The sequence below is a fragment of the Camelina sativa genome, chromosome 2, assembly GCF_030686135.1.
Source record: "Camelina sativa cultivar CO46 ecotype springtype chromosome 2, ASM3068613v1".
In the NCBI taxonomy this organism is placed as follows: Eukaryota; Viridiplantae; Streptophyta; class Magnoliopsida; order Brassicales; family Brassicaceae; genus Camelina; species Camelina sativa.
The window spans coordinates 27,494,933-27,520,850 of NC_141881.1; the positions used below are offsets into that span (position 1 = coordinate 27,494,933).

Sequence of the window (25,918 nt, forward strand, 5' to 3'; positions counted from 1 at the left end):
ACGTGAAAACAAAAGTCAATAATAGCGTTCGACTTTTAGTTGTTGCAATCCAATAGTACTTATTAATAGTACATAGTTTAATTTAAAGAAGAAAAAAAAAATACTAGTTCTCATGATATATTCGTTGATGGGAAACTAACATTATTCGTTTGCTTGACCATATGTCACGTTTTCCATATTACTGAAAATTATTTTATAGAGTGGGACATCTTGAGATCGATCTTTCTTGTCAAAATAAGTACACTCACGATTGTTGGTTTATATAAGTATATAATTAACCCACATAACCACATTCTATAATAGTTATTCCTCAACTATTTGATTTCACCGACCATTTTCGGAAATATCATCGCTCAATCATCAAGATCTGTCAGTCTCGATGCAACAATATTGTTATCCATATATGCACATGTTATCGTCAAATCAGGGAGGGAAAGCAATTACTCACGACGACATCGACATCGACATCGACGTCGACCACTGTTTTCACGTGACATTAATTTCACTTTTTGCTAATCAAATGATGCGCATAATTTACGAGCCGACACCAAAACTTTTTCAAAATGCTTCGTGTGCCTTTATTTGTTTAATTTATCTTTTTTTTCTTTGTTTTGAACAACCTATTTGTTTAATTTATCTATAAATTAATTTGTTTCAAAAAAAAATGTACTAATATAGCTATTGTAGTTGAGCAGAATTTTCCATCTTTTTGTTTTAACCCATCTAAACCTAATGCATTTAGCTAAGAGGAAAAAAAAAATACTTAGGCCCGTAACGGCTGTTAACAATATATCAACGCACGATACAAGATACAAGATACGAATGGATATATTTTTTTTATTGAAAACATTAATTAAATACGGAAATATCAGTGATGAGCACATGTAAAGTTTAAGCTTGAATAGTAGTTTCAATTGAGATCTGTGTAGCGTAAACAATTCTTTCAGATTCTTTGTCGTTGATGTTGGATTCCAACCATAACTCTGGAAATGCTTCTTTCATGTTGTGAATGCTTTCTAACGCGTAATCACTTCCATCCACCTTTTCTGATTTCCTAACCTGAAATAAATTTAAATTAGTAACTTTTAATTTATTTTTTATTTAGTTAGGTATTGGTTAACATGTTAACCGGTTCTTACCAAGACTGTATGGAGACCAACGGCTTTTCCGGTTTGGATGTTTCGGACACTGTCGTCGAAGAACAACTACACACACACAAAAAAAACATGATAATGTTGATTAGGAGATATATAAAACTATTGAGTAAGGGAAAATCTAACTCAACCCCGAAAGAAAAGTCTAAATGTTTAGTTATTCGTTTATATATGAAACTACTTACTGTTTTGTGAGGATCAATCTGTGCGATTTCGAATGCTTTCTCGAAAGCAATCTCGGTTGGTTTACAGATAACCGGATTCTCGGGAAGATGACCTGTCTCGCAAGAAACCTCATCAGCCTCGTTGATCACAGGGTTTAAGGTCTCGAAACTTATGATTCTCTCAAAACAATCTTCAATGCCGAGTCTTTTTAGAGCCCTCATCACATGAGCATCATCTCCATTCGAGAAAACCTTAAGAATCAAACCCGAATATTATAAATACAACATAAAAATCTAAAACTTGAAACTTAGAAAAAGAAAAGATAATTAAAGAAAACAATACCAATTTTCGGAAAGGTAGACTAGTGAGGAGATTTCTCAGAACCGGGTCCGGTTTAAGGTTTTCATAAGGTAATCTCCCATGAACAAAGCTGTGGTACTCGTCATTATCGAATTCATAACCTACAGCCTGCAGAAGAAATGATCCTGTATTTTAAATATGATTTAACCTATATATATAGACACTAATTATTTACTGCCTCTACATCTATGATCTATCCATTGACCAACATATATGTACGATCAAGGTAAATTTTACCTTAAGACCAGCCATTGTAGTTCCATGTTTCTTGTAAAGAATATCATTTAGCTCAACTACTCCCTCTTCATCTATTCCAAGCTTTTCAACCATAAATTCTGCACAAGGGTAATTTGGTGATTTTAAGGACTTTTTTCTTTTTTCTTCTCCATATGATATGTGTAAACATATAAAGAATTAATCAAAAATATGAAGAGTTAATTAGCAAACCTATAATGTTGTTGGTGCATGCGTCTGATAAACCAGAGCTGAAAGGGTAAAGAGTATCATCCAAATCTATTGGAAACAAAAACATAGAGAAATATACAAAGATCAATAAAATTTGGTAAATTGCTTCCATTTTATTGAATGTAAGAATCAAAACGAAACTTCTTACCAAAGAGGAGACATTCATATATTGGTGGAGAGGTGTTCACAAATTCCATTTCTTCAGAAACTGCAAATCTGATTGGTTCTAAAAACATCATAAACAAAAAAAAAACTAAAGAATGAGCATTTAAAATTTGAAAACTTAGAAAAAGAAATACATGTAGAACAGTACTCTGGTTAGGTAAGGTTAGAAGAAGCAATTACCTATAAAATAAAAGATGAAAGAAAAATAATAGACGTGAGAGAAACGAAGAAGAGAAAAAAATATTTGATGAAGAAAAGAAGAGAAACGCAGAGTCTTTATATAAGAAAGTTGAATACGTGTGAGAGAATATATAAAGTCACTAAAATAATTGAGTATTAAATTAATTATTTAGACAACGAGTAAGTCTTTGCTTAATCATCAAGTTTATAATGTTTAATTTTCCTTGTCAAGAAAAAGAGATTTTATGGATTATAGAAATGGTTCTCATGATTCCCATTGATGTGCAATTCAAAAGCATATAAGATATTTTCATTAGGCATTACAATAAAGTCCACGCGTCAATAGTAACATATCGTTCTCTTTGATCATGTCACCCTTCCCAATTTGATCTAGAACTATAGAATACAAAAAGAAAGACTTCTGTGACTGAAATATTCTTGACCGTGTGACATTAATAGATAAAAATACCTAATCTCTTTTTTTCCTTACTATTACTCCTCAATATATACATAATACATTTAATGTATGACCCGAATTGGTCTTATTTTTGTTAAAATATTTTTGGTCTTAAACAATGGAAAAGTAAATATATATTCGAGACGACTTTATATAGCACAAAAGGGATAAATCATAATAATATACAGTATAACTCTAATTTTATAAAAGTACACTATATATGCTATTAGTGTTCGTGACAACAAATCTGTCATTATTTATTGATTTGCAGCTTTGCACTAAATTAATTACGCTGGAAAATGACAAATGAAAATTAATAAGAGTCTTAAAGTTAAAGTTGGAGTTTCAACATCTTAAGCCCACACTTCATAAATGGCGCCATGTGCAGCGACCGGTCGGTTTTCAACGGTTAGGATCCCCGCCGGCGTTATAGTCAACACATGTTAGCTGAGCCAATTTATATAGATAGAACCTTCCTCACTTTTTACAGTTTTGCCCCCAAGCCCATTACGCTAATTTAGACCTTAACCTATTTTCTTCATACTGGGCTAGTTTCTATAAGCCCATAGGCCCATTATAATTAGTGAACACTGAAGTAAAAAATTAGTTCACTTTCTCTCTGTGTTATCTGTTTTTGTTTAGTTTCGGGTTCGAAGCAGATATGAAGCTACAATATTTTTTCTGAATCTTTGGTCTTTGTATCTGTTTTTATTTTTCATTTTGTAAAATTTATATTCGCCATGGAAGCTGTGCTTCTGTGCTCGAAGGTTGTTCCTCGAGCTACGACGCCGTTTGAAGAGTCCCGAAAGTTTTCGTTCAGGCATTTAAACAAACACCTTAAGTGCAATTCGATTCGTGCTGATTCCAGAACCACTCCGTTACTCCCAAGTTTTGAAGCGGTCAAGAGTCAATCTATCTGGAGAGGTGCTTCGTTTCCAGTTCGAAAAGGTTCATGGGTTTCGCCCAGATGCTCGATTTCTAGCTCGACTGTTTCCGATTCCGATAACCCTTTCCTTAGCCAATTCAAAACCTTCTCGTTTGGTTCACTGGTGGAGAAAGTTCGGGACTTGAAGAAAGTGAAGCCCATAGATGTTGCGAAGTTAACTCTTCTTCTATCGGTTTTGACTTTAGCTGCTAAAAAGATTGCGACTTTAGCTCTGGACCCTTTCTTCTGGATGTATTTCAGCTGGACATGGCTGTTCTGGCCTTGGTTTATCGCTTTTGGGCTTGCGGGTTACGGGATTTACTGTTTCCGTAAGCACTGGATTGGAGAAGCCAATGCCTTTGAGCAGCTTGGTATTGTAAGTTCAGTTTTCACATGGCTTACACTTGTGCCTCCTGCTTATTTCAATGGCTATCTTGAAGGCTGGCCTTATGTGTTCTTCTTGGCTTATCATTACTTTTTCTTCTTCAACGTAACTGTGAGAAAAAGGCTCTATGGAGATTACTATGCTCGCTCCCATGATCCTAAATGGGATGTGAACACGCCTTTATGGTCTCGGGTTTTGTTTGGTGTTGGTGTCATGGTTGGACATTGGCTTGCGGCTTTTGAAGGACCTGAGCTGCATCGTTTACCAGGTGGTTGGACCAATGTAGGGATATGGATTTTGATTGTGGTTACAATGCTTATGCATTACGATTCAACTCTGTATCTCGCTAGATATTCTGAAAAGGTTGTTGTTCCAACGGCTGTTGTGCAGTTTGGTCCTTATAGATGGGTCAGGCATCCGATATATGCTTCTACGATGCTTCTCTTTGCTACATACTGCACTGCTCTGCGTGCGCCTTTGAGTCTGTTGTTTCTTTTAGCGGTTTCTTTGGTTTACTATAACAAGAAGGCCAAGCTGGAGGAAGAATTGATGGTGGAGAATTTCGGACAAAGCTATTCGGATTATGCTGATAAGGTTAGGCACAAGTTCATTCCTTTTGTTTACTAGTGCTTTTTAGAGGAACATCCGAACATGTATTGTGTGTCTAGTTATCTGGTATCTATCAGTCAGAGATGTATGAATGAAGCTGAGTTGGATTTTGTTATTTTTAATGGTAATGTTAGGCTTGTGAAAGGGATATGCTTTTATGCTATTCATGGTTCTCTTACTTTCTATTTCAAGATATTTGTCATTAGTAATTAAACTAGTAATATTAGTTTAAAGTTCAAAACTATGGGTTAGCACGAATCTGAAAAGTGATTGGCTCTTATGGAAAACCAAACTTCACATCATCTTTGATTGCTTGTAGCTGTAGCTTATTGAGTGTTATGTTACTTTCCCAACAAATATTTTGATTGAGCGCTTTGTATAGTATTATTAGTGCCTTGTCTTTTGTCCTTGTTTTGGTGATCCAATTATCGCTGTCGCATAATCAACCGTGATTTGCTGCATCCATTTTCTTGACTTGATCCATTTAATTGGGTACATGTGACCCTAATTTTGTAAATCTCCTGATCTAAACTGATTCCCTGACTTAAAGTTTATGAACAACTCCAGTTAAAAATTAAAGCTGCCTGCTTTCTTTCTGAGTGTTTTCGCCTTTACACGTAAGAAACCGCACAGGGAACAATCTTAATCATGATTAGTCTAAATAAAGTGACATTTCTAATCTAATAATTTTCCTAATCCCACTTGTTCCACACTAATCAATCATGTTTAGTTTAATAAAATTCTTCTATCCTGATACAAACTTTATTTTTTTTTTATCGTCCTTTGCATTTGCAACCCATTATCAAACTCCACCTGGAAATGTTTCTTTAATTGGCTTCTTCATGGTACTTTGGAGAAAAAAAGGTTTTGAGGTTTGTGTATAAAACACTTGAGATCTTGAGATATGTCATATTGAAAACTCTTTAGGTTTGGCTTCTGTTCCTGACACACTTGTATAGTGAAGTGGGCTTGTGTTATATTTGATGCAATCTCTCTCTCTCTTTATTCAAAAGTCAATTAGAGATCTTGATGCTACTTCTGTCCCTTTCCAAGTGATTTTACATCGACCAACTAGCTTTCTTCATGAGTGTATATATTCATGTACCTATCCCTCTCAATTCCTTATCACCAAAATCATCTTGCTGATTCATTTGCTTTCTGAATCCTCTTGCTTTCCTCTTTGCTTTTTTTTCATTTGTTGGGTTAAAAACCAAAGAAGTTCCCAAATTTAGAGCTCGAAACCGATAAGGATCTTTTCTGCGGTTGATATAGCTGGGTTCTCGATGATTAGGGAAAAAGGTGTAGCCCTTTGGTGGATGTTATCAGCCAGTAGTCGCAGATGCAGCACCATTAAGATTCACAAGAGATGTGGTTCCCTTTGTTTTCGCCCCTCGATCCGAAGAAAAGGGTTCCTTTCGAGTGGGAATCTTGATGATGCTGCATCAGCAAATACATGGCTACTATTGTCAGTTTCTTTGTTCATTCTCTAGTAAAGATAGTCTTGGAGATCGATCTTACAAGGACACAAACCCAAGAAGGTAAAGTCTATTTTCTCTTCTCTGACTCTTGATCATGCACATGTTGTGAAATATCTTTTTAAATAAATGGTGTTTCTATCTTGCTTATATTATTGGCAAAACCATTCACATGTGGACCTTTCAAAGGATCCCCACCCATGCTTTAAAAACCCAAACAAGATTATAACAACTGTGTATTTAAAACACTCATATGGTTCTAATCTTGAATGTGAATGATAGTGAGAACTTAGAAGTGAGAGGTCTCTTGTGGTTACGGTTGTGGGAACTCACATGGTCACATGTGAAAATGGTCCGTAAGTGTGTTTTTTTAGTCAATTATTTGCCGTTGGTCCCAAGCTTTATTGTGTATTTATATAGTTTCTTTGACCCGATCAAGAAAAAAATAAAACATTGTTTCCACATGGATCATATGAATCTCGAGGCACATTTTACTTGTTGAAAAATATCTTGGTTAAGGCTTAAGGGAGATATTAGTGCATACAGAAACTGTACATAAGAAAGTTTTACAAAGATTATTTTTTCAATAAAATTATATTGGGAATGTTCAAAATATACATAAATTGGTGGTCAATCGTGCAATGGAATATTATTTGTGAAAGTAAATTCAGATTTCACTTGCTATTTGTTTTACGACTTTTTCTTTGGCTAATCGTACACTAATGGTCCCAACTCGTGATAATGTTTTTAATCCCGCGTTTGGAAGCTTTTTGAATAAGTAATTGAAGATGACAGAGCTTGTAAGTAATGACGTCGATAACATATAGTTTAATGAGCTTGTGTACTTAATATTATTATGTGAAGTTCTAGCCCGATAAATCAGAATCTCTCCTAAGTTTGACCAAAAAAAAAAACCAGAGTCTCTCAAAGATGATATGCCATGTTACATTTGAAATTAAAAAATCCGAATTATGTATTTGAATTGTGTTAGATTTCCACATAATCATATTAGTTACGTACCCATGCATATATAATTTGTCAGCAATTTGGAACAGAACATGTAATATCATTGTTTTGGATATTAACGTTATTGTATCTCCACTCAAATTTGAATCTAGTAATATAATTTTATTGTAAATTGTTGAATGTATTACGTTTAAAAACATAATTCAAATTTGCGTTGTACCCTGAGAAAAGAAATACAGTATTGTGTACTACATTAATATTTACAACTGTCTGTTTTCTATATTTTTAATAATAATACTGAATAAGAGCACTATAATATATAATGTTCAATTTTTCTCGATTTAAGAAAAATAAATTCCTTGGACAATCTCTATAGGTACATGTGTGTGTAGTAGTAGACAAATGTAAATATAACAAAATTGTATAGTACTATAAGTTTGACCTATACTTCATTCTAACTCACTAATATTCTCTTTGCTCCGTCTTCAATTCAAACATCAAACACACTCACACACAGAGAGATACACATATGCTACATTGATGTACATTTACATACTGAGTAGTTTGATCAGAAGAAACGACTGAGAAAATCTACTCTTGATTGATGGATGATGAGACGTTGTGGAAAGTTTCCAAGAAAGATTCCATCTCCGAAACCACTCATTTCTCTTCAAAACATCATGTTTTCACACGAAGCTTCTCAACAAAAGCTTCTTCTTCTTCTTCGTCTTCTTCTTCAAACCCCGTTGTATTCACACGAAGTTTCTCAACTAAACCCACTTCGTATTCTTCATCATTAGAGCCCACCTTTAGACGTAGTTTCTCTGCAAAACCTACTCCTTCGAAATCTCCGTTTCTGTCTAGAAGCGGTTCAACGAAATGTCAAGCTGATGGTACATCTTCCACGACTTCTGCTGCTTCCAAGTGTTCCATCTCTCGGAGCTTGTCTCAGAAAGGAGCTTCAGTGACCCGAAAGTGTCGTAATATAGCTAAGGAGCACAAGTCTCGGTTTTACATCATGAAACGCTGCGTTTCAATGCTCGTTTGTTGGCACAAACATGCCTGATGAGATCATCGTTATGAATGTGAAGAAACAAGACTAGGTTATATAATTACAGATTTTACTCTTTTTTTTTTTTTTTTTCGTTTCATTTTCTTTACACATCTTTTAATTTTTTGAAAGCAGAAATCTGTATCGATGGACGATGGTACACTCTTTCCATTTTAATTAAATGTATTTTTTATTACGGAGTGTTCTTTTATACTTCAAACAAAAAAAAAATACTAGTAGAAAGAAAAAACTGCAAAAAATTACTTTGCAATTGAAAAATATAATGGACTACTATTTTGTTTTGTTTTGATTTATTGTGCCAAAAAATGTCTAACATACTATACATTGAATGATTGTGTTGAACATTTTTTTTTTTATAATCGCATTTGTATCATCGACTACGACTCAAAATGTAATGTTAACAGTACAAAGTGTTACTGAATTTATCTTCGTCAAACTATATTTTTCTAAGCTGTTTTCTTTCGATTGAAATGGTTGTATACTACTCTAATTTTTGTGTGATACAGAGGGAGTAATATTTGTATTGAAGTTAGAGAGATTCCTTCTGAAACATTGGGAAATTAAAAGACATAAACAAAACTGTACCAAGTGTCCGGTGTTCCAGGTCCACCGTTCGCATTTATATTTGTCGGTCCATATTATTGTTAAAAAAGTAAATATTGGTACTATCGTTTTGAAATACTGATTTGATATAACTATATGCAAATTAAACCGCATTGCTTTACACTTTTTGTTTGTTGGTTCAATCGCATTGTTGGGCTTGACGTTGGCCGAATATAATCTGTAATGGATCTTTTAAGAAGAAGAAATCCTATGTGGTAACTAAATCCATTGTGCATGTGAATCTATTTTTTTTCTTCTATTTGTCTCCATTGTACAAATGCTTGCATTTTCTGTTTTACAACGATTTACATTGAGTTGTTAATCCAACGAACATTAATAATAAGAAGAAAAAAAAAACAATTTGAACAAAGATAGATGGAAAAAAACTAATTAATGAAACTAAAGTTATTGGGATATTATTCTACAAATCATATCCCATATGTTATGTTATCTATTTCCTTATCAAGTTTCTGTATATTCTCTACTAGTCCTGTAATTATTAGGCTTGCTGGCTAAGCAATGGTCTCCTATATATCTCTGTAATCTCTCTCACGGTAAACATATAGAAATATCTTTCTCAATCATCGTTCATCTCTTTATGGTATCAGAGCCTGAAAATTGAGAATCTGATCAATTTTTTCTTTCCTTTTCTTGTTCATCATGTCTGGTAACAATGAAAACGGAGTACCGACCGAAACACCGACCCCGACTCCGACTCTCGAAGTGAGACGCACCATCTCACCTTATGACTTGACCGCCGCTGACAACCCTGGTGCTGTGATCTCGCATCCTCTACTCAAGGGGATGAATTACGAAGAATGGGCTGTTGGTTTCAAAACCGCTCTCTGTTCCAGGAAGAAATTTGGGTTCCTTGATGGATCCATTGCTCGCCCTGCCGATGGATCTCCTGACTTGGACGACTGGTGGACTATTCAGGCGTTGCTCGTGTCTTGGATTCGCATGACGATTGATCCTTCGTTACGCTCCAATATCTCTCATCGGGATGTAGCCAAGGATCTCTGGGACCATCTCAAGAAGCGCTTCTCCGTCACCAATGGACCTCGTATCCAGCAACTGAAGGCCGAACTTGCTTGTTGTAAGCAAAGAGGACTTGCCATTGAAGCTTATTATGGTAAGTTAAATCGAATCTGGGATAGTATGGCCAATCACAGGCCTCTACGGGTCGGTAAATGTGGCAAATGTGAGTGCAATCTCACCTCGTTGCAAGAACAGGACCGTGAGGAAGACAAAGTTCACGAGTTCTTGGCTGGTCTTGATGATACTTTCACGACGGTTCATTCCAGCCTGGTTTCTCGCCTCCCGATCCAACCCATGGAAGAGGTCTACAATGTTGTTCGACAGGAAGAAGATTTACGGACTCATGTTGTCAAAGGTGATGATGTTGCTGAAGTCTCTGCCTTTGCTGTTCAACAACGTCCCCGTATGCACTCGTCTTCTCGACCTGATGGAGGTTCACTAGTGTGCAAACACTGTAACCGCGGTGGCCATAGTTCGGATAGTTGTTTTGCTGTGGTCGGTTATCCCGAATGGTGGGGAGAACGTCCATGCAGTAGAACCATGCTCGGGAAGGGTCGTGGTATTATTTCCAATGCTCAGTCTCGCAACAAGAGCTATGCAAATGTTGTTCATGTCCCCAAACTTCCTACTCAAGAAACTGCTAATTATGTCTTAACGGATAAGGATCGTGATGGAGTTAGTGGTCTCAGTGACACTCAGTGGCAGACCCTTGTGAAGCTTCTCAACAGTCGCCCCAATGGTGATACAAGTACAAGCACTGAAAAGCTCTCTGGTAAGTTTTCATCTCCTTCTTGGATACTAGACACTGGTGCATCACATCATTTAACTAGCTCCTATGCGTCGCTTACAAATGTGAGATATATGGAACCAGTTTTAGTGATTCTTGCTGATGGTCGTGAACGAGTTTCTTGTCAAGAGGGTACTGTTTTGCTGGGTTCGAATCTAGTTCTGCAGTCTGTTTTCTTTGTTGAGGAATTGCAATCTGATCTCATTTCAGTCGGACAGTTGATGGATGAAAATCGTTGTATTGTTCAACTGGCTGATCAATTCCTTGTTATCCAGGACCGCGCTTCGAGGATGATGATTGGTGCGGGTAAGAGAGATTGTGGCACTTTTCGTTTCTGTAGAATGGAGTCTGCGGCTTTTGTCACACCACAAGAAGCAAAGAATTACAAGTTATGGCATTCAAGGTTGGGACATCCATCTGCTCGAATCGTTGGTGCACTTCCACAAGTTCATGTTTCTGTTGATACTGAAATTTTCAATAAGGCGTGTGATGTTTGTCTCCGCGCTAAGCAAACTCGGTCTTCTTTTCCAATTAGTAATAATAAAACAACATCTGTTTTTGAACTACTACATTGTGATCTTTGGGGTCCATATCGATCTCCATCTTCTTCTGGTTCTCGTTATTTTCTCACCATAGTCGATGACTTTTCTCGTAGTGTATGGATATACCTACAAAAAGATAAAACCGAAACTGCAACTCACATCAAAACATTGATTGCTATGGCTGCGAGACAATTTCAGAAACAAGTCAAGCGTATTAGAAGTGATAATGGCACGGAATTCATTAGTATGGGTTCTTTCTTTCGCGAACAAGGTATTATTCATGAAACATCTTGTGTCGCCACACCTCAACAGAATGCCAGAGTTGAACGCAAGCACCGTCACATATTAAATGTTGCTCGAGCTTTACGGTTCCAATCGCATTTACCGATTTCGTTTTGGGGGGAGTGTGTATTGACCGCCGGTTATTTGATCAATCGCACCCCAAGTCCTGTTTTAGATGGTCTGACGCCTTATGAAAAGCTTTATGGTACTCCTCCTGCGTATGATCACCTGCGTGTGTTTGGGAGTCTTTGCTATGCCCATAATCATAATCACAAAGGCGATAAATTCGCTTCTCGCAGTCGGAAATGTGTTTTCGTGGGATATCCTTATGGCAAGAAGGCATGGCGTTTATACGATGTTGACAAAAATGAATTTTTTGTTTCTAGAGATGTTCGATTTTGTGAAACCGAGTTCCCGTTTGATCACTCTGTTTCGTCTATCGACGAAGACGAAGATGAAGCTTTGTGGGCTTCCAATTCGTTCGGTCCATTAATGGATGATGATCCTCTTAATACTACTTCTGTCCCAGGCCCAATAATCGCGGATGGCCCATTACCATCTTTAAGTTCATCTCCTCTTATCTCAACTCCGTCTTCGACATCATCGTCTACTCCTCTCTCCGACGACTCTGGTTCTCCATCCTCACCGACCCTCTCTCCTTCATCTTCACCGATATTATCTCCGGATTCCGTCTCGTCTCCGTCTCCCTCCGTTGAACCTGATACTACGGTTCCGGCGGTTCCTCTTCGTCGTAGTGATCGTCCTCGTCATCTACCTGCGAAATTGCAGGATTACAAGGTCAACACTGCTCAGACCCGAATGCTAGGTACATCCAAATCCTTGTATCCGATTAGCTCCTATGTCACTTCAACTCGATTTTCCTCTACACATCGTGCCTTTCTTGTTGCTATTACTGACTGTGTCGAACCAAAGGCGTATAAACATGCTATTAAAAGTAAAGTCTGGACAACGGCGATGGACTCTGAAATTAGTGCTTTGGAGAGCAATCAAACTTGGACAATTGAAGATTTGCCTCCAGGAAAGAAAGCCATTGGATGTAAGTGGGTTTACAAGATCAAACATAATTCAGATGGGACTATTGAACGTTACAAGGCTCGTTTGGTCGCTCTTGGTAACAAACAGATCAAAGGTGTCGATTACGGTGAAACCTTCGCTCCTGTGGCTCGAATGCAAACAGTTCGAATGTTTCTTGAGGTTGCAGCTGGCAATAATTGGCCTGTTCATCAGATGGACGTCCAAAATGCGTTTTTACACGGGGATCTCAATGAAGAAGTTTTTATGAAGCCACCACCGGGATACTTTACGACCGATGAGAACAAGGTCTGTCGGTTACGCAAGTCAATATATGGGCTCAAGCAAGCGCCTCGTTGTTGGTTTGCAAAACTGAATACTGCTTTGCGTGCATATGGTTTCACTCAATCACTCTCGGACTACTCGTTGTTTGTGTTGGATAAAGGAGGGGTTCACATTAACTTGTTAATTTACGTTGACGACATGATTCTCACAAGCAATTCGGAGTCTGCACTCTCCTCTTTCAAACAGTATTTGGCGTCTTGCTTCAAAATGAAAGACCTCGGCAATCTGAAATACTTCTTAGGTATAGAGGTCTCGCGCAGCTCACAGGGATTTTATCTCAGCCAACGTAAGTATGCGCTTGATCTCATTTCTGATGCTGGTTTACTTGGTTGTAAGCCTGATACATTTCCTTTAGAGCAGAATAATAACCTGGCTCTCTCTCGATCTCCTCCTCTGACCGAACCGGAACGATATCGGAGACTCATTGGTCGTCTCATCTATTTGTCTGCTACACGACCTGACTTAGCATACAATGTTCATTTCCTTGCTCAGTTCATGAAGTCACCTAAGGAGGATCACTGGGAAGCTGCTGTATGTGTTGTTCGCTATTTGAAAGGCAATCCGGGTCAAGGGATACTGTTAAAAGCGCAATCCAATTTTCAGCTAACGGGCTGGTGCGACTCCGACTATTCCCGCTGTCCTCTCACTCGAAGGTCCGTCTCTGGTTATTTTATTCAGCTTGGGTCTTCTCCAGTCTCCTGGAAGACAAAGAAACAAAAGACTGTTAGTATGTCCTCTACCGAGGCTGAATATCGCGCCATGACGTACATCACCAAAGAACTTATCTGGTTGAAGCGAGTGCTTCATGATCTAGGGGTTTCTCATTCTCAGCCAATGCGTCTCTTTTGTGACAGTAAATCGGCCATTCACATCGCTACAAACCCTGTTTTTCACGAACGCACCAAGCATATAGAAAACGATTGCCACTTTGTTTGTGATGTGATTCAATCGGGTAATCTGCAATTGGAACACGTTGACACTGCTTCTCAATTGGCCGACATTTTTACCAAACCGTTGGGACGTTCCTGCTTCCAAGATTTTTGTGCCAAACTGGGCATTTTGAATCTCCATGCTCCAGTTTGAGGGGGGGTATTGGGATATTATTCTACAAATCATATCCCGTATGTTATGTTATCTATTTCCTTATCAAGTCTCTGTATATTCTCTACTAGTCCTGTAATTATTAGGCTTGCTGGCTAAGCAATGGTCTCCTATATATCTCTGTAATCTCTCTCACGGTAAACATATAGAAATATCTTTCTCAATCATCGTTCATCTCTTTAAAAGTATCACCAAAAATCAATCCCCAATCATAACAAAAGAGAGCAAAGCAACGCCGAGGAAGACAGCAAGAAACTTGTAGACTGGCTTGTCGAAGTAACATTTCTCACGAGGCTTATATCCCTTTGAGATGAGATGGTTAACCGCAACATACACGAAAACTCCGCACGCAAGGCTCATAGAGATCGCATAGGTCCAGTCACCAGCGGCTCCTTGGCTAGTGGCATTGATGCCAATACCGATCCCTACGCCTAAGGGACTCGATATCCCAAAGGCGAAGGAGTAGACAACGGTGAGGAAGAATGGTCGTTTGGGGATTAGCTTGAGGAGAGCTATTCCCATTGCTACAGCTGCGAAGACTTTGTGCAATGATATTGTCCATAGGTTTCTCCAAGCGTCGCTTTTAGTCTCTGACCAAAATAGAAGCGAAAATTGTTAAAGAATAATGTCTCAAACTTACATATATATATACACATCATGAATTCCAACTTTTACATTAGTTTTGGATTTTGTGACTATAAATTTCGTAATATCTAGCTAGATTTCTCTACTAGACTATACCTAGTATGTTAGTAACTCATCACATCCCAAGCTACCAGATTTGAATTCGGGTCACAAGTTGACGATGGTACAAATATATATCATGGTCAGGTTATAGCAAATATATATATATATATATATATTTTTTTTTATAACTCAGGAGTGATTCTAAAGGCTTCGTAGGCCCAAAGACTAATCTCATGGGGCTAGGAGAAACCATGTTAAATTTCGAATCCCTGTGGCCAATACTACTCGAACCCAAGTGGCGGGACTTTTCTCCCTTTACCACTGGACCAAAGGGACTTGCATAAGATACTATCTTTCAGAGTGATTTACACTTTCAATAAGAGCTTTTCCATAACTAAACCATGGACCAAAACCTAAATAGAATGAAAAGATTGCCAAAACCAAAAGTCACATAAAATGAATGATAAACTACATGTAAAAAAATTCCATCTTAGATTAACTACAAAGTTAGCTACATGCCTATGGTTTGTTTAGCGAGAAAGCAACTAATTAGGGTTTTCATTGATAGTTACCTGAGAGTCCAATGGCGATTCCCTCGAAGATGGAGTGAAAGCAAAGTGCAAAAATCAGCAAAGCTGTGTCTCCAAATCCAGTAGTCCGCAAAATCACTTGATTCACATCCACACCAGTACTTCTTATCTCACGATGGCCTTCCTCTTTTACTGCCACATCATCATCCACCCTAGACTCTCCGGTGCCAGCTCCCCCGTGGTGGTTATTGTTCCCAGCCGCTACAAACGAAACCGCCACGTCTGCCAGCATTGTAAGGCAATATCCAGCGGCTGCTAACATGAAGGCGTAAGGATACTCTTTGTGTTTTAACCCTCTAAAAGTCTCGTTAGCGTCGCTGAGGAAATGGATCAGAGCGGTCGCGAGGAAAATACCACCGGAGAATTGAGTTCCGAGGAGGAGAAAAGACTCGTTCCATCGGTAAAAGTAAGGTGAGATACCGGCTAAGAATGTAAAGAAGAGTATAATAATACAATAGATCTTCACAAGCACCAAGCTTTTCGATCGGAGATTCACGACGGTGGTTGTTCCGGTTGCCGGAGGTGGTTGGTTGGTCGGCTCTTCTTCGTCTCCGTCGTCTATGCCGCCGTGAGCAAGAATCAAGGAGAAACAAAGGAAGAGAATAGATAAGAAAAAGAGAGTTGACTTTAGGGTTTTAGAAGAAGACAAAGCCATTTTAGTTAGTTATTGTTTTTCTTGTTTTTTTTTTGTATCTCAATTATTGTTTGTTTGTGTTGTGTTCTTTTCTCAATTGATGAAACATATATATTTAGTGTATGTATTTTTATATATATTTTTGGTGATTGTAGTACAGTGTTGACTTTATTTGTTGGAGATTTGCTGTGACAAGTACAACGGTAAAGTAATTCGGAAGTTGTACTACAAAAAAAGAGTACATGTTAAGGTAAACTGTAATCATCGCCGGCGACCAAAGAGCTGTTTCCTTGTGAAAACGCCATGTACCGGATTCAAGCACCACCTATAATTAGTATCAGAACGTTGACATTATCAAAAATATTGCAGAATATTATCAAATCAAATTGTTTCCCAAATAGGTTTGCCTTTAATAGCAAAAATATTGGATATATATAATTCCATTTCTATAGGCAGAGTGAAAATATTTGTAGTATCTCTTTTTCTGTCAGCATATATTTTATATCTCTAGAGAAACTAAAATTTTGAATTGTAGAGTTGAGACAGTAAATGTAATTACTTGAAGGGGCATTTGCAAAAATACATTTTTTTCTATATCACGTACGAAGAGAATTGAGTCACAAATTCAGAAAAACACTAATTATAGTAGTTATTCAAATGTCAATCTTTCAACGAATTAATAATTAAAAATGTCAAATTTTGTTATACAAGATCCATATAATCATTATGCAGAGTTGCAGACGGCAGACCAATCATATATATGCATTATATATAGAAGAAAAAAAAAAGTTTTTTGCTCGAATGTCTATAATTTTCGGTCTAATTCGCATCTTGCATAAGAAAGTGAATAAAGAAATGCAGAGACCGTGCCCGTCTTTGATATTCTATCATATTATAAAAATGTTGTAAACATTCAAATAATCTAGTGGTGATGGAGGGCATGACGAATCTGAGCATAATGACAGCTATATCCATACACATTGATTAAAGTGACTTGTTACCCCCTTTAAATCTATAATATGTTATTCATAGATTTATCCATGTATCTATATAATTTAATATGGATGTCGGATAGTATTCAAGTAGGAGCCAGAGTTTTGTCAAGTCACTTGACTCAAGTGTAAAACATGCACTAATTTTCTTATAACTACGTACGGCTAAAGAATAAAGAACCATATACAGAGTAGCTTAACACACACATAATAAACACATTAATTCTTCTTATTTTTGGTACATTGATTTAACTGTTGCAGAGCCAAGAACAGAGTAGCTGATGCTAGAAACACACCAATATATGTAGATGGTATGAATACTTACAAACAAACAAGATAATATACTCTTTTATATATATATCTCGTTAGTTTCATATCCTGAAATTCAACAGATGTGATGTTCCGTCAAGACCTTTCTTAAAGTATCCTTGTGAGTATTCTCTTAAGGTTGTGTCTCTGTATTTTGGAGGGTTTTCTTCAGACACAAGCTCTTTCATTGGTCCATATACTGTTGAATTCTCACGTTCACGTATACTTGAGCTGAAAAAGCTTGCTACTGAAATCCTTGGGCCTCGTGTATTCGCAAGCACCCTATGCTCCACACTTATAAACTTATCGTTTGTTATCAGCTGCAACATCAAACCCCAACATATATAAGCAAAATACTATTATTTTAAAATTATTTGTTTTTTCTTTTCAGATTGTTGCTTTACCTGCAAGAAATCTCCGATGTTGATAACAAGAGCTCCGGGATGGGGAGAGACATCGACCCAAGAGTCTTGATGAAGAATCTGAAGACCACCGATATCGTCTTGAAGAAGAACCGTGAGGAAAGAGTTGTCTGAGTGTTTACTTATTCCTAAAGTTAGGTCAGGTTGTGGACAAGGTGGGTAATAATGGCATATCATAAGCAAACTTTTCAAGCAATCCATGCTCTTAAGGATCTCAGATTTCAAACATAGTGCTTCTGAGAGAAGCTGAAAGAGTAAATCGCCTAAACTCAGCACATGCTTTGTGTACTCAATCACAGATCAATACTTTTCGAAATTAATCACTCTCTATTTAAGAAAATTAACTATTTCATGACGATTCAATCACGCTATTATTAGTTGAAGTTAAAGATCAATTTCTTCCTGACTGTGTCCGGTTAAAAAAAAAAGTTAGTATGTTTCCGTTACCTGCAAGTCTCAGGGAGCTCCTAAGGAGTGGGAGGATCAGGAGCCATGTAACAAGAGATAGAATCTCTCCAAGTAAGAGAAGGTGAAGAACTGTACAGATCAAAGTTACTGCTCTATGTAAATTTGTTCTTGGCGAAATCACGCGAGTAAAATGATTTCTTGACCTCATGATCTTCTTCCTCGTGAAACCTACGAACAGCATCTTTAATCTCTTCAAGAACGTCCAAAGGAACATCATAGTTAATCACCTGGAAGAATCCCCAATTCTCCACCGCATATTTGACTTTCTCCACGACGGCTTCACGTGAGGATGTGTCTACGCCGATGCTTGCAAAGTCGATGGTAGGGATCGCTAGGTCTGAAACAGAGACAGAGGGTTTCTTGTCGGGTAAGGTATCTTTAGGGATGTGGAAAATCCGAGGGATCTCGGTGATTTTAGCGTCGATGTGCCCTTTTACACCTTCTTTTGTCTCGTCGAAAGCTTTGCGCTCAGTGTAAGGATCGATTCCGATAGAGTGATTAGCCATTTTAGTGTTTCTTACTTCCTTCTAAGGAAAAAAAAAGCAATATGAAGATTAAAAAGGACGATTGAGAATAAGACAGTAGGAGTTGCATGCGGATTCTGACCGGAACTAATGAATCATCATCAGTGATAATTAGATAGATATTTACATTGATGTTGTCTCTTTCTCTCTTTCTCACATTGACTTTATTAGTTGTCGTAGTTGAATTTGTCTTCGCCACTTTTAGTTTTATTAAGGACTGATTAAACTAGTTTAATTACGCATATATACCTTGATTATACTTTAATTATCAAAATTTGAGTGCTGAAATCGAGGAGAGAATTTTGAGCGTCTTTTTTTGACTACTTTACATCAAATCAAAAGATGGATTTATTTGTTTATATGTAAAAGAGTAGCTTAACATACACAAATATTTATACACACAGACATAGACACACGCTTTTTTTTTCCTTACTTTTGGTATACTAGTTTAATTATTGCAGAGCCAGAAATAGTGTAACTGATCATATCTTGAGATTAGAGAGATGCGATGTTCCATCGAGACCTTTCTGAAATAATCCTTTTGAGTACTCTATTATGGTTGTGTCTCTGTACTTCGGAGGGTTTTCTTCAGACACAAGCTCTTTCATCGGTCCATAAACTGTTGAGTTCTCACGTACACTTGAGCTGAAAAAGCTAGCAACTGAAATCCTTGGTCCTTTTCTATTAGCAAGAACTCTATGCTCCACACTTACAAACTTATCGTTGGTTATAAGCTGCATCAATATCAAACCCAACGTAATCATATAAACAAATTAAAAGACTCTTAATTCTAGGGTATTTGTTATTAGAAAAAAAAATCTTATTTTTACTTGCAAGAAATCTCCGATGTTGATAACGAGAGCTCCGGGATGGGGAGAGACATCGACCCAAGAGTCTTGATGAAGGATTTGAAGACCGCCGATATTGTCTTGAAGAAGAACTGTGAGGAAGGAGTTGTCTGAGTGTTTACTTATCCCTAAAGTTAGGTCAGGTTGTGGACAAGGTGGGTAATAGTGACAGATCATAAGCAAAGTTTTCAGGCAATCCATACACTTGAGGGTCTCAGATTTCAAACCTAGTGCTTCTGAGAGAAGCTCAAAGAGCAAACCACCTAAACTCAGCACATGCTTTGAGTATTCGAACATAGCATCCCTGAGTCAATAAAACATTGTTAGAATTTAGTGACTTAAGGAATCAAGAGTTACTTAGTCTGCTCTCGTTACCTGCAAGTCTCAGGGAGCTCCTCAGGAGCCGGAGGATCTGGAGCTATGTAACATTCGATAGAATCTCTCCAGTTAACAGACGACGAAGAACTGTATAGATCGAAATTACTGTTGTAGAAAAACTTCTTCTTAGCGGCATCACGTGAGAAGTATAATTTCTTGACTTCAGGATCATCCTCGTGAAACCTACGAACTGCATCTTTAATCTCTTCAAGAACGTTTAAAGGAACACCATGATTGACCACTTGGAAGAATCCCCAAGTCTCCGCTGCGGATCTTACTTTCTCTACGACGGCTTCTCGTGACGTTGTGTCCACGTGGACGCTTGCAAAATCGATGATAGGGATCTCTAGGTCTGAAACAGAGACAGAGGGTTTCTTGTCGGTCAAGGCAACTTGAGGGTGGTGGAAGATACGAGGGATTTGGGTTATTTTAGCGTCTACGATCCCTTTGACACCTTCTTTTGTCTCGTCAAAAGCTTTGCGCTCGATGTAACGATCGAACTCAAACGAGTTTTTGGTCACCATGGTACGTACTTCCGGTCTTCTCAAGGCTGCTACAAATGCGAAAAAAACAGCGAAATGAAGATAAACAAAGAAAGATTGAGGATGAACGGTAGAGTTTGGTTTTTGGTGTGTAGGACCGATTTGATTATGTCCATTTTTTAGTGGTCCCGATTTCTGACTGTATACAATACAACTGTTGTCTTGTCTTGTCTCTCATACTCACTTACTTGTTCTAGTTGAACTTATCTTCTACGCCTTTTGTTTTTATTAAGGACTCGTTACTTCAAATTATGCATATGGGTCCTAGATTTGAATGCTGAAATTGATGAGGAGATGATCTTGAGTGTTTTCGATTCCACATCTACCAAAAAAAAAAAGGATTACATCATTTAACTCAAGATGGCAACTCATGTGTATCTATATGTTATTATGTATCAACTTTCTTAACCAATTGACCATATTATTAAATAAAACAAAAATAAAAGTTCCTCAACTATTATTTTTCTGTTTTGTTTGCAAGTTGCAAGCAATGGAAATTAGATACACATATAGCAATGATGGCAACTGATTACCATGTTAAAGACATAAAATAGGAACACAAATACATAATGAGAACATCAACTTAGCTGAATACTACTAAGTATTTATTGGCGGCATCATTATGTTATACGAAATAGGCAGAGTGAAAATATTTGTAGTATCTCTTTTTCTGTCAGCATATATTTTATATCTCTAAAGAAACTAAAATTTGAATTGTTGAGTTGAGCAGTTAATATACAGTACTAGATTAGAAATTCATTTTATTTATATTGCAGTTTTTATATAAAATATAATTTATGTGATTGTTTAAAAATGTTTTTTGGATAATATGTGGTTGTCTGTAACCCGTGTTTCTACACGGTTAAAATCTAGTGATTAAAATCAACTCGTGCTCTAGCACCTTGGTGACTGAAAATTTCTCAATTATTTTCCAATTCCCTTTTGTGAGAACTTTCTTAAATTTCGTAACATCTTTTTTTTTCACTCCTGTTTGGATTTTGTTACCCTGTAAAAAACGAAGTATAATCGGAAATCACTCATAATCCGCAGAACAATGATTAAGTTTTGAGATTTTGTTACCTATATATAATTAATTACATATTTTTTTGGAGATTTGATGATATTTTTCGAATATCCTTTTTAAGAGGATTTAACAAATTAATAATTAAAAAATGTCAATTTTTGTTATACAAGATCCATATAATCATTATGCAGACCAGTCATATGTATTATATATAGAAAAAAGTAAGATTTTTGGTCGAATGTCTTTAATTTTCGGGTCTAGTTCGCATCTTGCATAAGAAATTGAATAAAGAAATGCAGAGACCGTGCCCGTCTTTGATTATCTATCATATTTTTAAAATGTTGTAAACATTCAAATAATCTAGTGGTGATGGAGGGCATGACGAATCTGAGCATAATGACAGCTATATCCATACACATTGATTAAGTGACTTGTTACCTCTCTTTAAATCTATATGTTATTCATATATTTATCCATGTAAATATATAATTTAATATGGATGTCGGATAGTACTCAAGTAGGAGCCAGAAGAGTTTTTGTCAAGTGTAATTGTAAACATTCACTGATATTCTTTATAACTATGGCTAAAGAAAATAGATCCAAATACAGAGTAGCTTAACACATAAAACATAATAAACACATTTTCTTCTTATTTTTGGTACATTGATTTAACTGTTGCAGAGCCAAGAAACAGAGTAGCTGATGCAAGATATACACCATTTTTTATAGATGGTATGAATACTTACAAACAAACAAGATAATATACTCTTTTATATATATATCTCGTTAGTTTCATATCCTGAAATTCAACAGATGCGATGTTCCATCAAGACCTTTCTTAAAATATCCTTCTGAGTATTCTCTTAAGGTTGTGTCTCTGTATTTTGGAGGGTTTTCTTCAGACACAAGCTCTTTCATTGGTCCATAAACTGAGTTCTCACGTATACTTGAGCTGAAAAAGCTTGCTACTGAAATTCTTGGGCCTCGCGTATTTGCAAGCACTCTATGCTCCACACTTATAAACTTATCGTTTGTTATCAGCTGCAAAATCAAACACCAACATATGTAAGCAAAACACAATTATTTTTAGGGTTACTGTTTTTTCCTTTCAGATTGTTACTTTACCTGCAAGAAATCTCCAATGTTGACAACGAGAGCTCCAGGAAGAGGAGAGACATCGACCCAAGAGTCTTGATGAAGAATCTGAAGACCACCGATATCGTCTTGAAGAAGAACCGTGAGGAAAGAGTTATCTGAGTGTTTACTTATACCTAAAGTTAGGTCAGGTTGTGGACAAGGTGGGTAATAGTGGCAGATCATAAGCAAACTCTTCAAGCAATCCATGCTCTTAAGGATCTCAGATTTCAAACCTAGTGCTTCTGAGAGAAGCTCAAATAGCAAATAGCCTAAACTCAGCATATGCTTTGTGTATTCAATCATAGCATCCCTGAGACAAACTAATACTTTTAGAAACTAATCACTCTCTGTTTAACAAAATTAACAAAGTCTTGACTATTCAATCACGCTATTAGTTGAAGTTGTAGATCAATTCTTCTTGAATGTTTTCGATTAAAAGAAAACTTGTAGTACTTGTATGTTTCCGTTACCTGCAAGTCTCAGGGAGCTCTTCAGGAGTGGGAGGATCAGGAGCCATGAAACAAGAGATAGAATCTCTCCAAGTAAGAGAAGGTGAAGAACTGTACAAATCAAAATTACTACTGTATGCAAATTTGTTCTTGGTGAAATCAAGCGAGTAATATGATTTCTTGACCTCATGATCTTCTTCCTCGTGAAACCTACGAACAGCATCTTTAATCTCTTCAAGAACGTCCAAAGGAACACCATGGTTAATCACCTGAAAGAATCCCCAATTCTCCACCGCATATCTGACTTTCTCTACCACGGCTTCACGTGAGGGTGTGTCTACGCCGATGCTTGCAAAGTCGATGGTAGGGATCGCTAGGTCTGAAACAGAAACAGAGGGTTTCTTGTTGGGTAAGGTATCTTTAGGGACGTGGAAAATTCGAGGGATCTCGGTGATTTTAGCGTCGATGAGCCCTTTTACACCTTCTTTTGTCTCATCGAAAGCTTTGCGCTCAGTGTAAGGATCGAATCCGATAGAGTTTTTAGCCATTTTACTGTTTCTTACTTCCTTCTAAGGAAAAGCAAATTTCTATTAATAAAAGGGATAATTTGAGCCCTCTAAGAGTGTCCACATCAGATTTTCTGCATTTGTTCTCAAATTGCCATGTCAGCATGTTTCCTTCCTACTCTAATTTGTTTCCAAATTACCACATCATCAAAACTCCATCTCTTCGTTAGGGTTTTCACAATTTTACAACTATTGACCCATGAAATTTGAAACGGCTCAACTTCCTTCCAGTGTATCTTAAACTAAAAAACGTGTTACAATCCCATTTATAACGCCTTCCTCCATCTCTCCTCTGCTACATAAACCAGCACAATCGAATTTACACCAAAGGTTCATCAACGATTTATTCATCAATAGTGCATCTTTCTCTTTCATATGTTCTCGTGATCACCGACGTTGGTTTGCGGTTTTAGCTAGGTCGCCGAAATCGTTTGAAAATCTAATCTTTGGTGTAAGGTTAACTCTTTTCTATTTCTGCTGGTGATTTTTTTTTGTTCGTATTGGCTAAAGAGCAAATAAAATGTTAATATGTTTAGTGAAACGTCTATGGAAAAGCAATTAGGAACATTCATCACTCCCCCTTTTAACCTTAACTCATCGTCCCTCATGAAGCCACAATCCCATCTGTTTTGAGTTCCATTGGGTTTCTCAGACTCTCATAACATGTGATTCCAATTTCATCTCTTCTCCACACTTTTGGTTTCCTAAAACTCCATTGTTCTACAGGTATTATTGTCTTTTATTAAACGCTATACGAATCTTCTAGGTTCTTTAATTTATGATATTCTGATGAATTATATGTTCAACCATGTTATTTTCCTTTTTTAAAGGCAAAAGTCCAATCTATGGGTTCAGTCAGTGTGGTGGTGGAGCAGTCGAGAAGAACCCATGGGAGTCATCTGGTGAGTAGTATATATAATTGATTGGAGACGAACATTGGTGGGTTTTTTTTTTTTTTTGACAAACGGTTTATTTGGTTTTCTACATTAAAAAACAATAGTGTTTTCAATCTTAGTATTCTTTTGGGAACTGCTATGAAATCAAATTTTTTTAAAAATGTCCCAATTGTACCAAAGTATATATATGTTCCATGGAATCATACAAGTTTCAGAATATACTAAACTAGAAGTCATCCCGTGCTACGCACGGGTTTAGCTTATATTATTTTTGAATTTTAGTAATTTGGATATTATCAGTTCTTTTATTTGTTTACTCAGCAATTGTTATTTTTAGTGATTTTAAAAATATACTGATCATTTCAAGTTTTTTAGGTTCTTTTGTTTGGGGTTACTTGAATCTTCCTTTTATATATAGTATTAGAGTACAGTAAAACTTCTATAAATTAATAATGGTGGGACAAAAACATTTTATTAATTTATAGTGTTATTAATTTATCTATAAATTAATAATTATTATTTTATAGTGTAAATTAATAATAAATAATTTATAGATATATTTTTAATTGTTTAAATTTTTAAAAATTAAGAATTGAGACAATTTTAGTGAAATAAAATTAGACTTTCGGATGTTGTAAATTTCATGGTTTAGAAATTAAACTTGTATTATTTAGAAAACATTATTGATAATAAATTACAAATACTATTGACAAATTTGCTTATACACATGACATAAATAAATTCAAATTTTTGAATAATAATATCGATTTTTGAATTTTAATAGACTGTCAAATTATCAAATTGTAAATGATGCATATCTAGAAGTTGAAAACTTTAAAAAACTTAACTATTTTTGACATGCTATAGAATATTTTATATCATTATAGTTTGAAAATACAACATTACAATTGTTCTATAGAAATGAGCTTTAGGAGAAATATACATTATTATATCAGCATATATATATATATATATATAAATTTACATGATTATAAATTTATGATATTATTTGGGCCATATTTTACATGGAAATTTCAATAAAATTATTATCTTATTATCTTATCGAATTTTGTTAATTTTTACACTGACCCGACTTGGGACCAACAAAATTGATTAATTTATAATGTTAATTAATTTATAGAGTATTAATTTATAGAGGTTTTACTGTATTTCAACATGTGGAGAAATTTTTGATTACATAGTAGTGTGTTTATGATTTTTTTCCTTTTAGTATTTCAAGACATATTAAGCATTTTCCATCTTTTTATTTTCTTGCTTGCGTTTGCACAATTTATATTACCACTGACATCTACAAAAACATGTAATTTTGAAATATAACTTACA

At 36.3% G+C, this 25,918-nt stretch overlaps 5 protein-coding genes and 2 pseudogenes across 7 annotated transcripts; 2 read left to right on the top strand and 5 right to left on the bottom strand.

The window, feature by feature from the left end:
• Nucleotides 1-760: 760 nt before the first annotated feature.
• On the bottom strand, nt 761-2,766 carry LOC104736731 (uncharacterized protein C24B11.05-like). Its single transcript, XM_010456783.2, has 8 exons — nt 2,490-2,766; nt 2,293-2,370; nt 2,127-2,192; nt 1,917-2,014; nt 1,662-1,787; nt 1,340-1,570; nt 1,140-1,205; nt 761-1,059 (listed from the first exon to the last, which is right to left on the bottom strand). Exons 2-8 carry the CDS (start codon nt 2,339-2,341, stop codon nt 892-894), a joined length of 804 nt encoding a protein of 267 aa, XP_010455085.2. The 5' UTR covers nt 2,342-2,370; nt 2,490-2,766; the 3' UTR covers nt 761-891.
• A 755-nt stretch (nt 2,767-3,521) lies between these two features.
• LOC104736740 (uncharacterized) lies at nt 3,522-5,028 on the top strand. Of its 2 annotated transcripts, XM_010456801.3 has the most exons (2): nt 3,539-4,538; nt 4,647-5,028. In XM_010456801.3, the coding sequence occupies exons 1-2, from the start codon at nt 3,687-3,689 to the stop codon at nt 4,881-4,883; spliced, it is 1,089 nt and encodes a 362-aa protein (XP_010455103.1). In that variant the 5' UTR covers nt 3,539-3,686; the 3' UTR covers nt 4,884-5,028. The 2 variants fall into 2 exon arrangements, with proteins under 2 accessions (XP_010455094.1, XP_010455103.1); XM_010456792.3 differs by having other exon boundaries at nt 3,522-5,028.
• Nucleotides 5,029-7,764: 2,736 nt separating this feature from the next.
• On the top strand, nt 7,765-8,559 carry LOC104736755 (small polypeptide DEVIL 18 pseudogene; annotated as a pseudogene).
• A 5,693-nt stretch (nt 8,560-14,252) lies between these two features.
• On the bottom strand, nt 14,253-16,128 carry LOC104736765 (zinc transporter 2). The gene is made up of 2 exons (XM_010456823.2): nt 15,368-16,128; nt 14,253-14,698 (listed from the first exon to the last, which is right to left on the bottom strand). The coding sequence occupies exons 1-2, from the start codon at nt 16,038-16,040 to the stop codon at nt 14,307-14,309; spliced, it is 1,065 nt and encodes a 354-aa protein (XP_010455125.2). The 5' UTR covers nt 16,041-16,128; the 3' UTR covers nt 14,253-14,306.
• Nucleotides 16,129-17,222: 1,094 nt separating this feature from the next.
• LOC104736792 (1-aminocyclopropane-1-carboxylate oxidase homolog 11-like) lies at nt 17,223-18,836 on the bottom strand (annotated as a pseudogene). Its single transcript, XR_015584050.1, has 3 exons — nt 18,190-18,836; nt 17,725-18,067; nt 17,223-17,640 (listed from the first exon to the last, which is right to left on the bottom strand). The product of XR_015584050.1 is annotated as a 1-aminocyclopropane-1-carboxylate oxidase homolog 11-like (transcript).
• A 222-nt stretch (nt 18,837-19,058) lies between these two features.
• LOC104736784 (1-aminocyclopropane-1-carboxylate oxidase homolog 12) lies at nt 19,059-20,874 on the bottom strand. Its single transcript, XM_010456844.3, has 3 exons — nt 19,958-20,874; nt 19,565-19,886; nt 19,059-19,468 (listed from the first exon to the last, which is right to left on the bottom strand). Exons 1-3 carry the CDS (start codon nt 20,482-20,484, stop codon nt 19,217-19,219), a joined length of 1,101 nt encoding a protein of 366 aa, XP_010455146.1. The 5' UTR covers nt 20,485-20,874; the 3' UTR covers nt 19,059-19,216.
• Nucleotides 20,875-22,089: 1,215 nt separating this feature from the next.
• On the bottom strand, nt 22,090-23,660 carry LOC104736774 (1-aminocyclopropane-1-carboxylate oxidase homolog 11). The gene is made up of 3 exons (XM_010456834.2): nt 23,134-23,660; nt 22,652-22,973; nt 22,090-22,567 (listed from the first exon to the last, which is right to left on the bottom strand). The coding sequence occupies exons 1-3, from the start codon at nt 23,658-23,660 to the stop codon at nt 22,319-22,321; spliced, it is 1,098 nt and encodes a 365-aa protein (XP_010455136.2). The 3' UTR covers nt 22,090-22,318.
• Between the last annotated feature and the right edge of the window lie 2,258 nt (nt 23,661-25,918).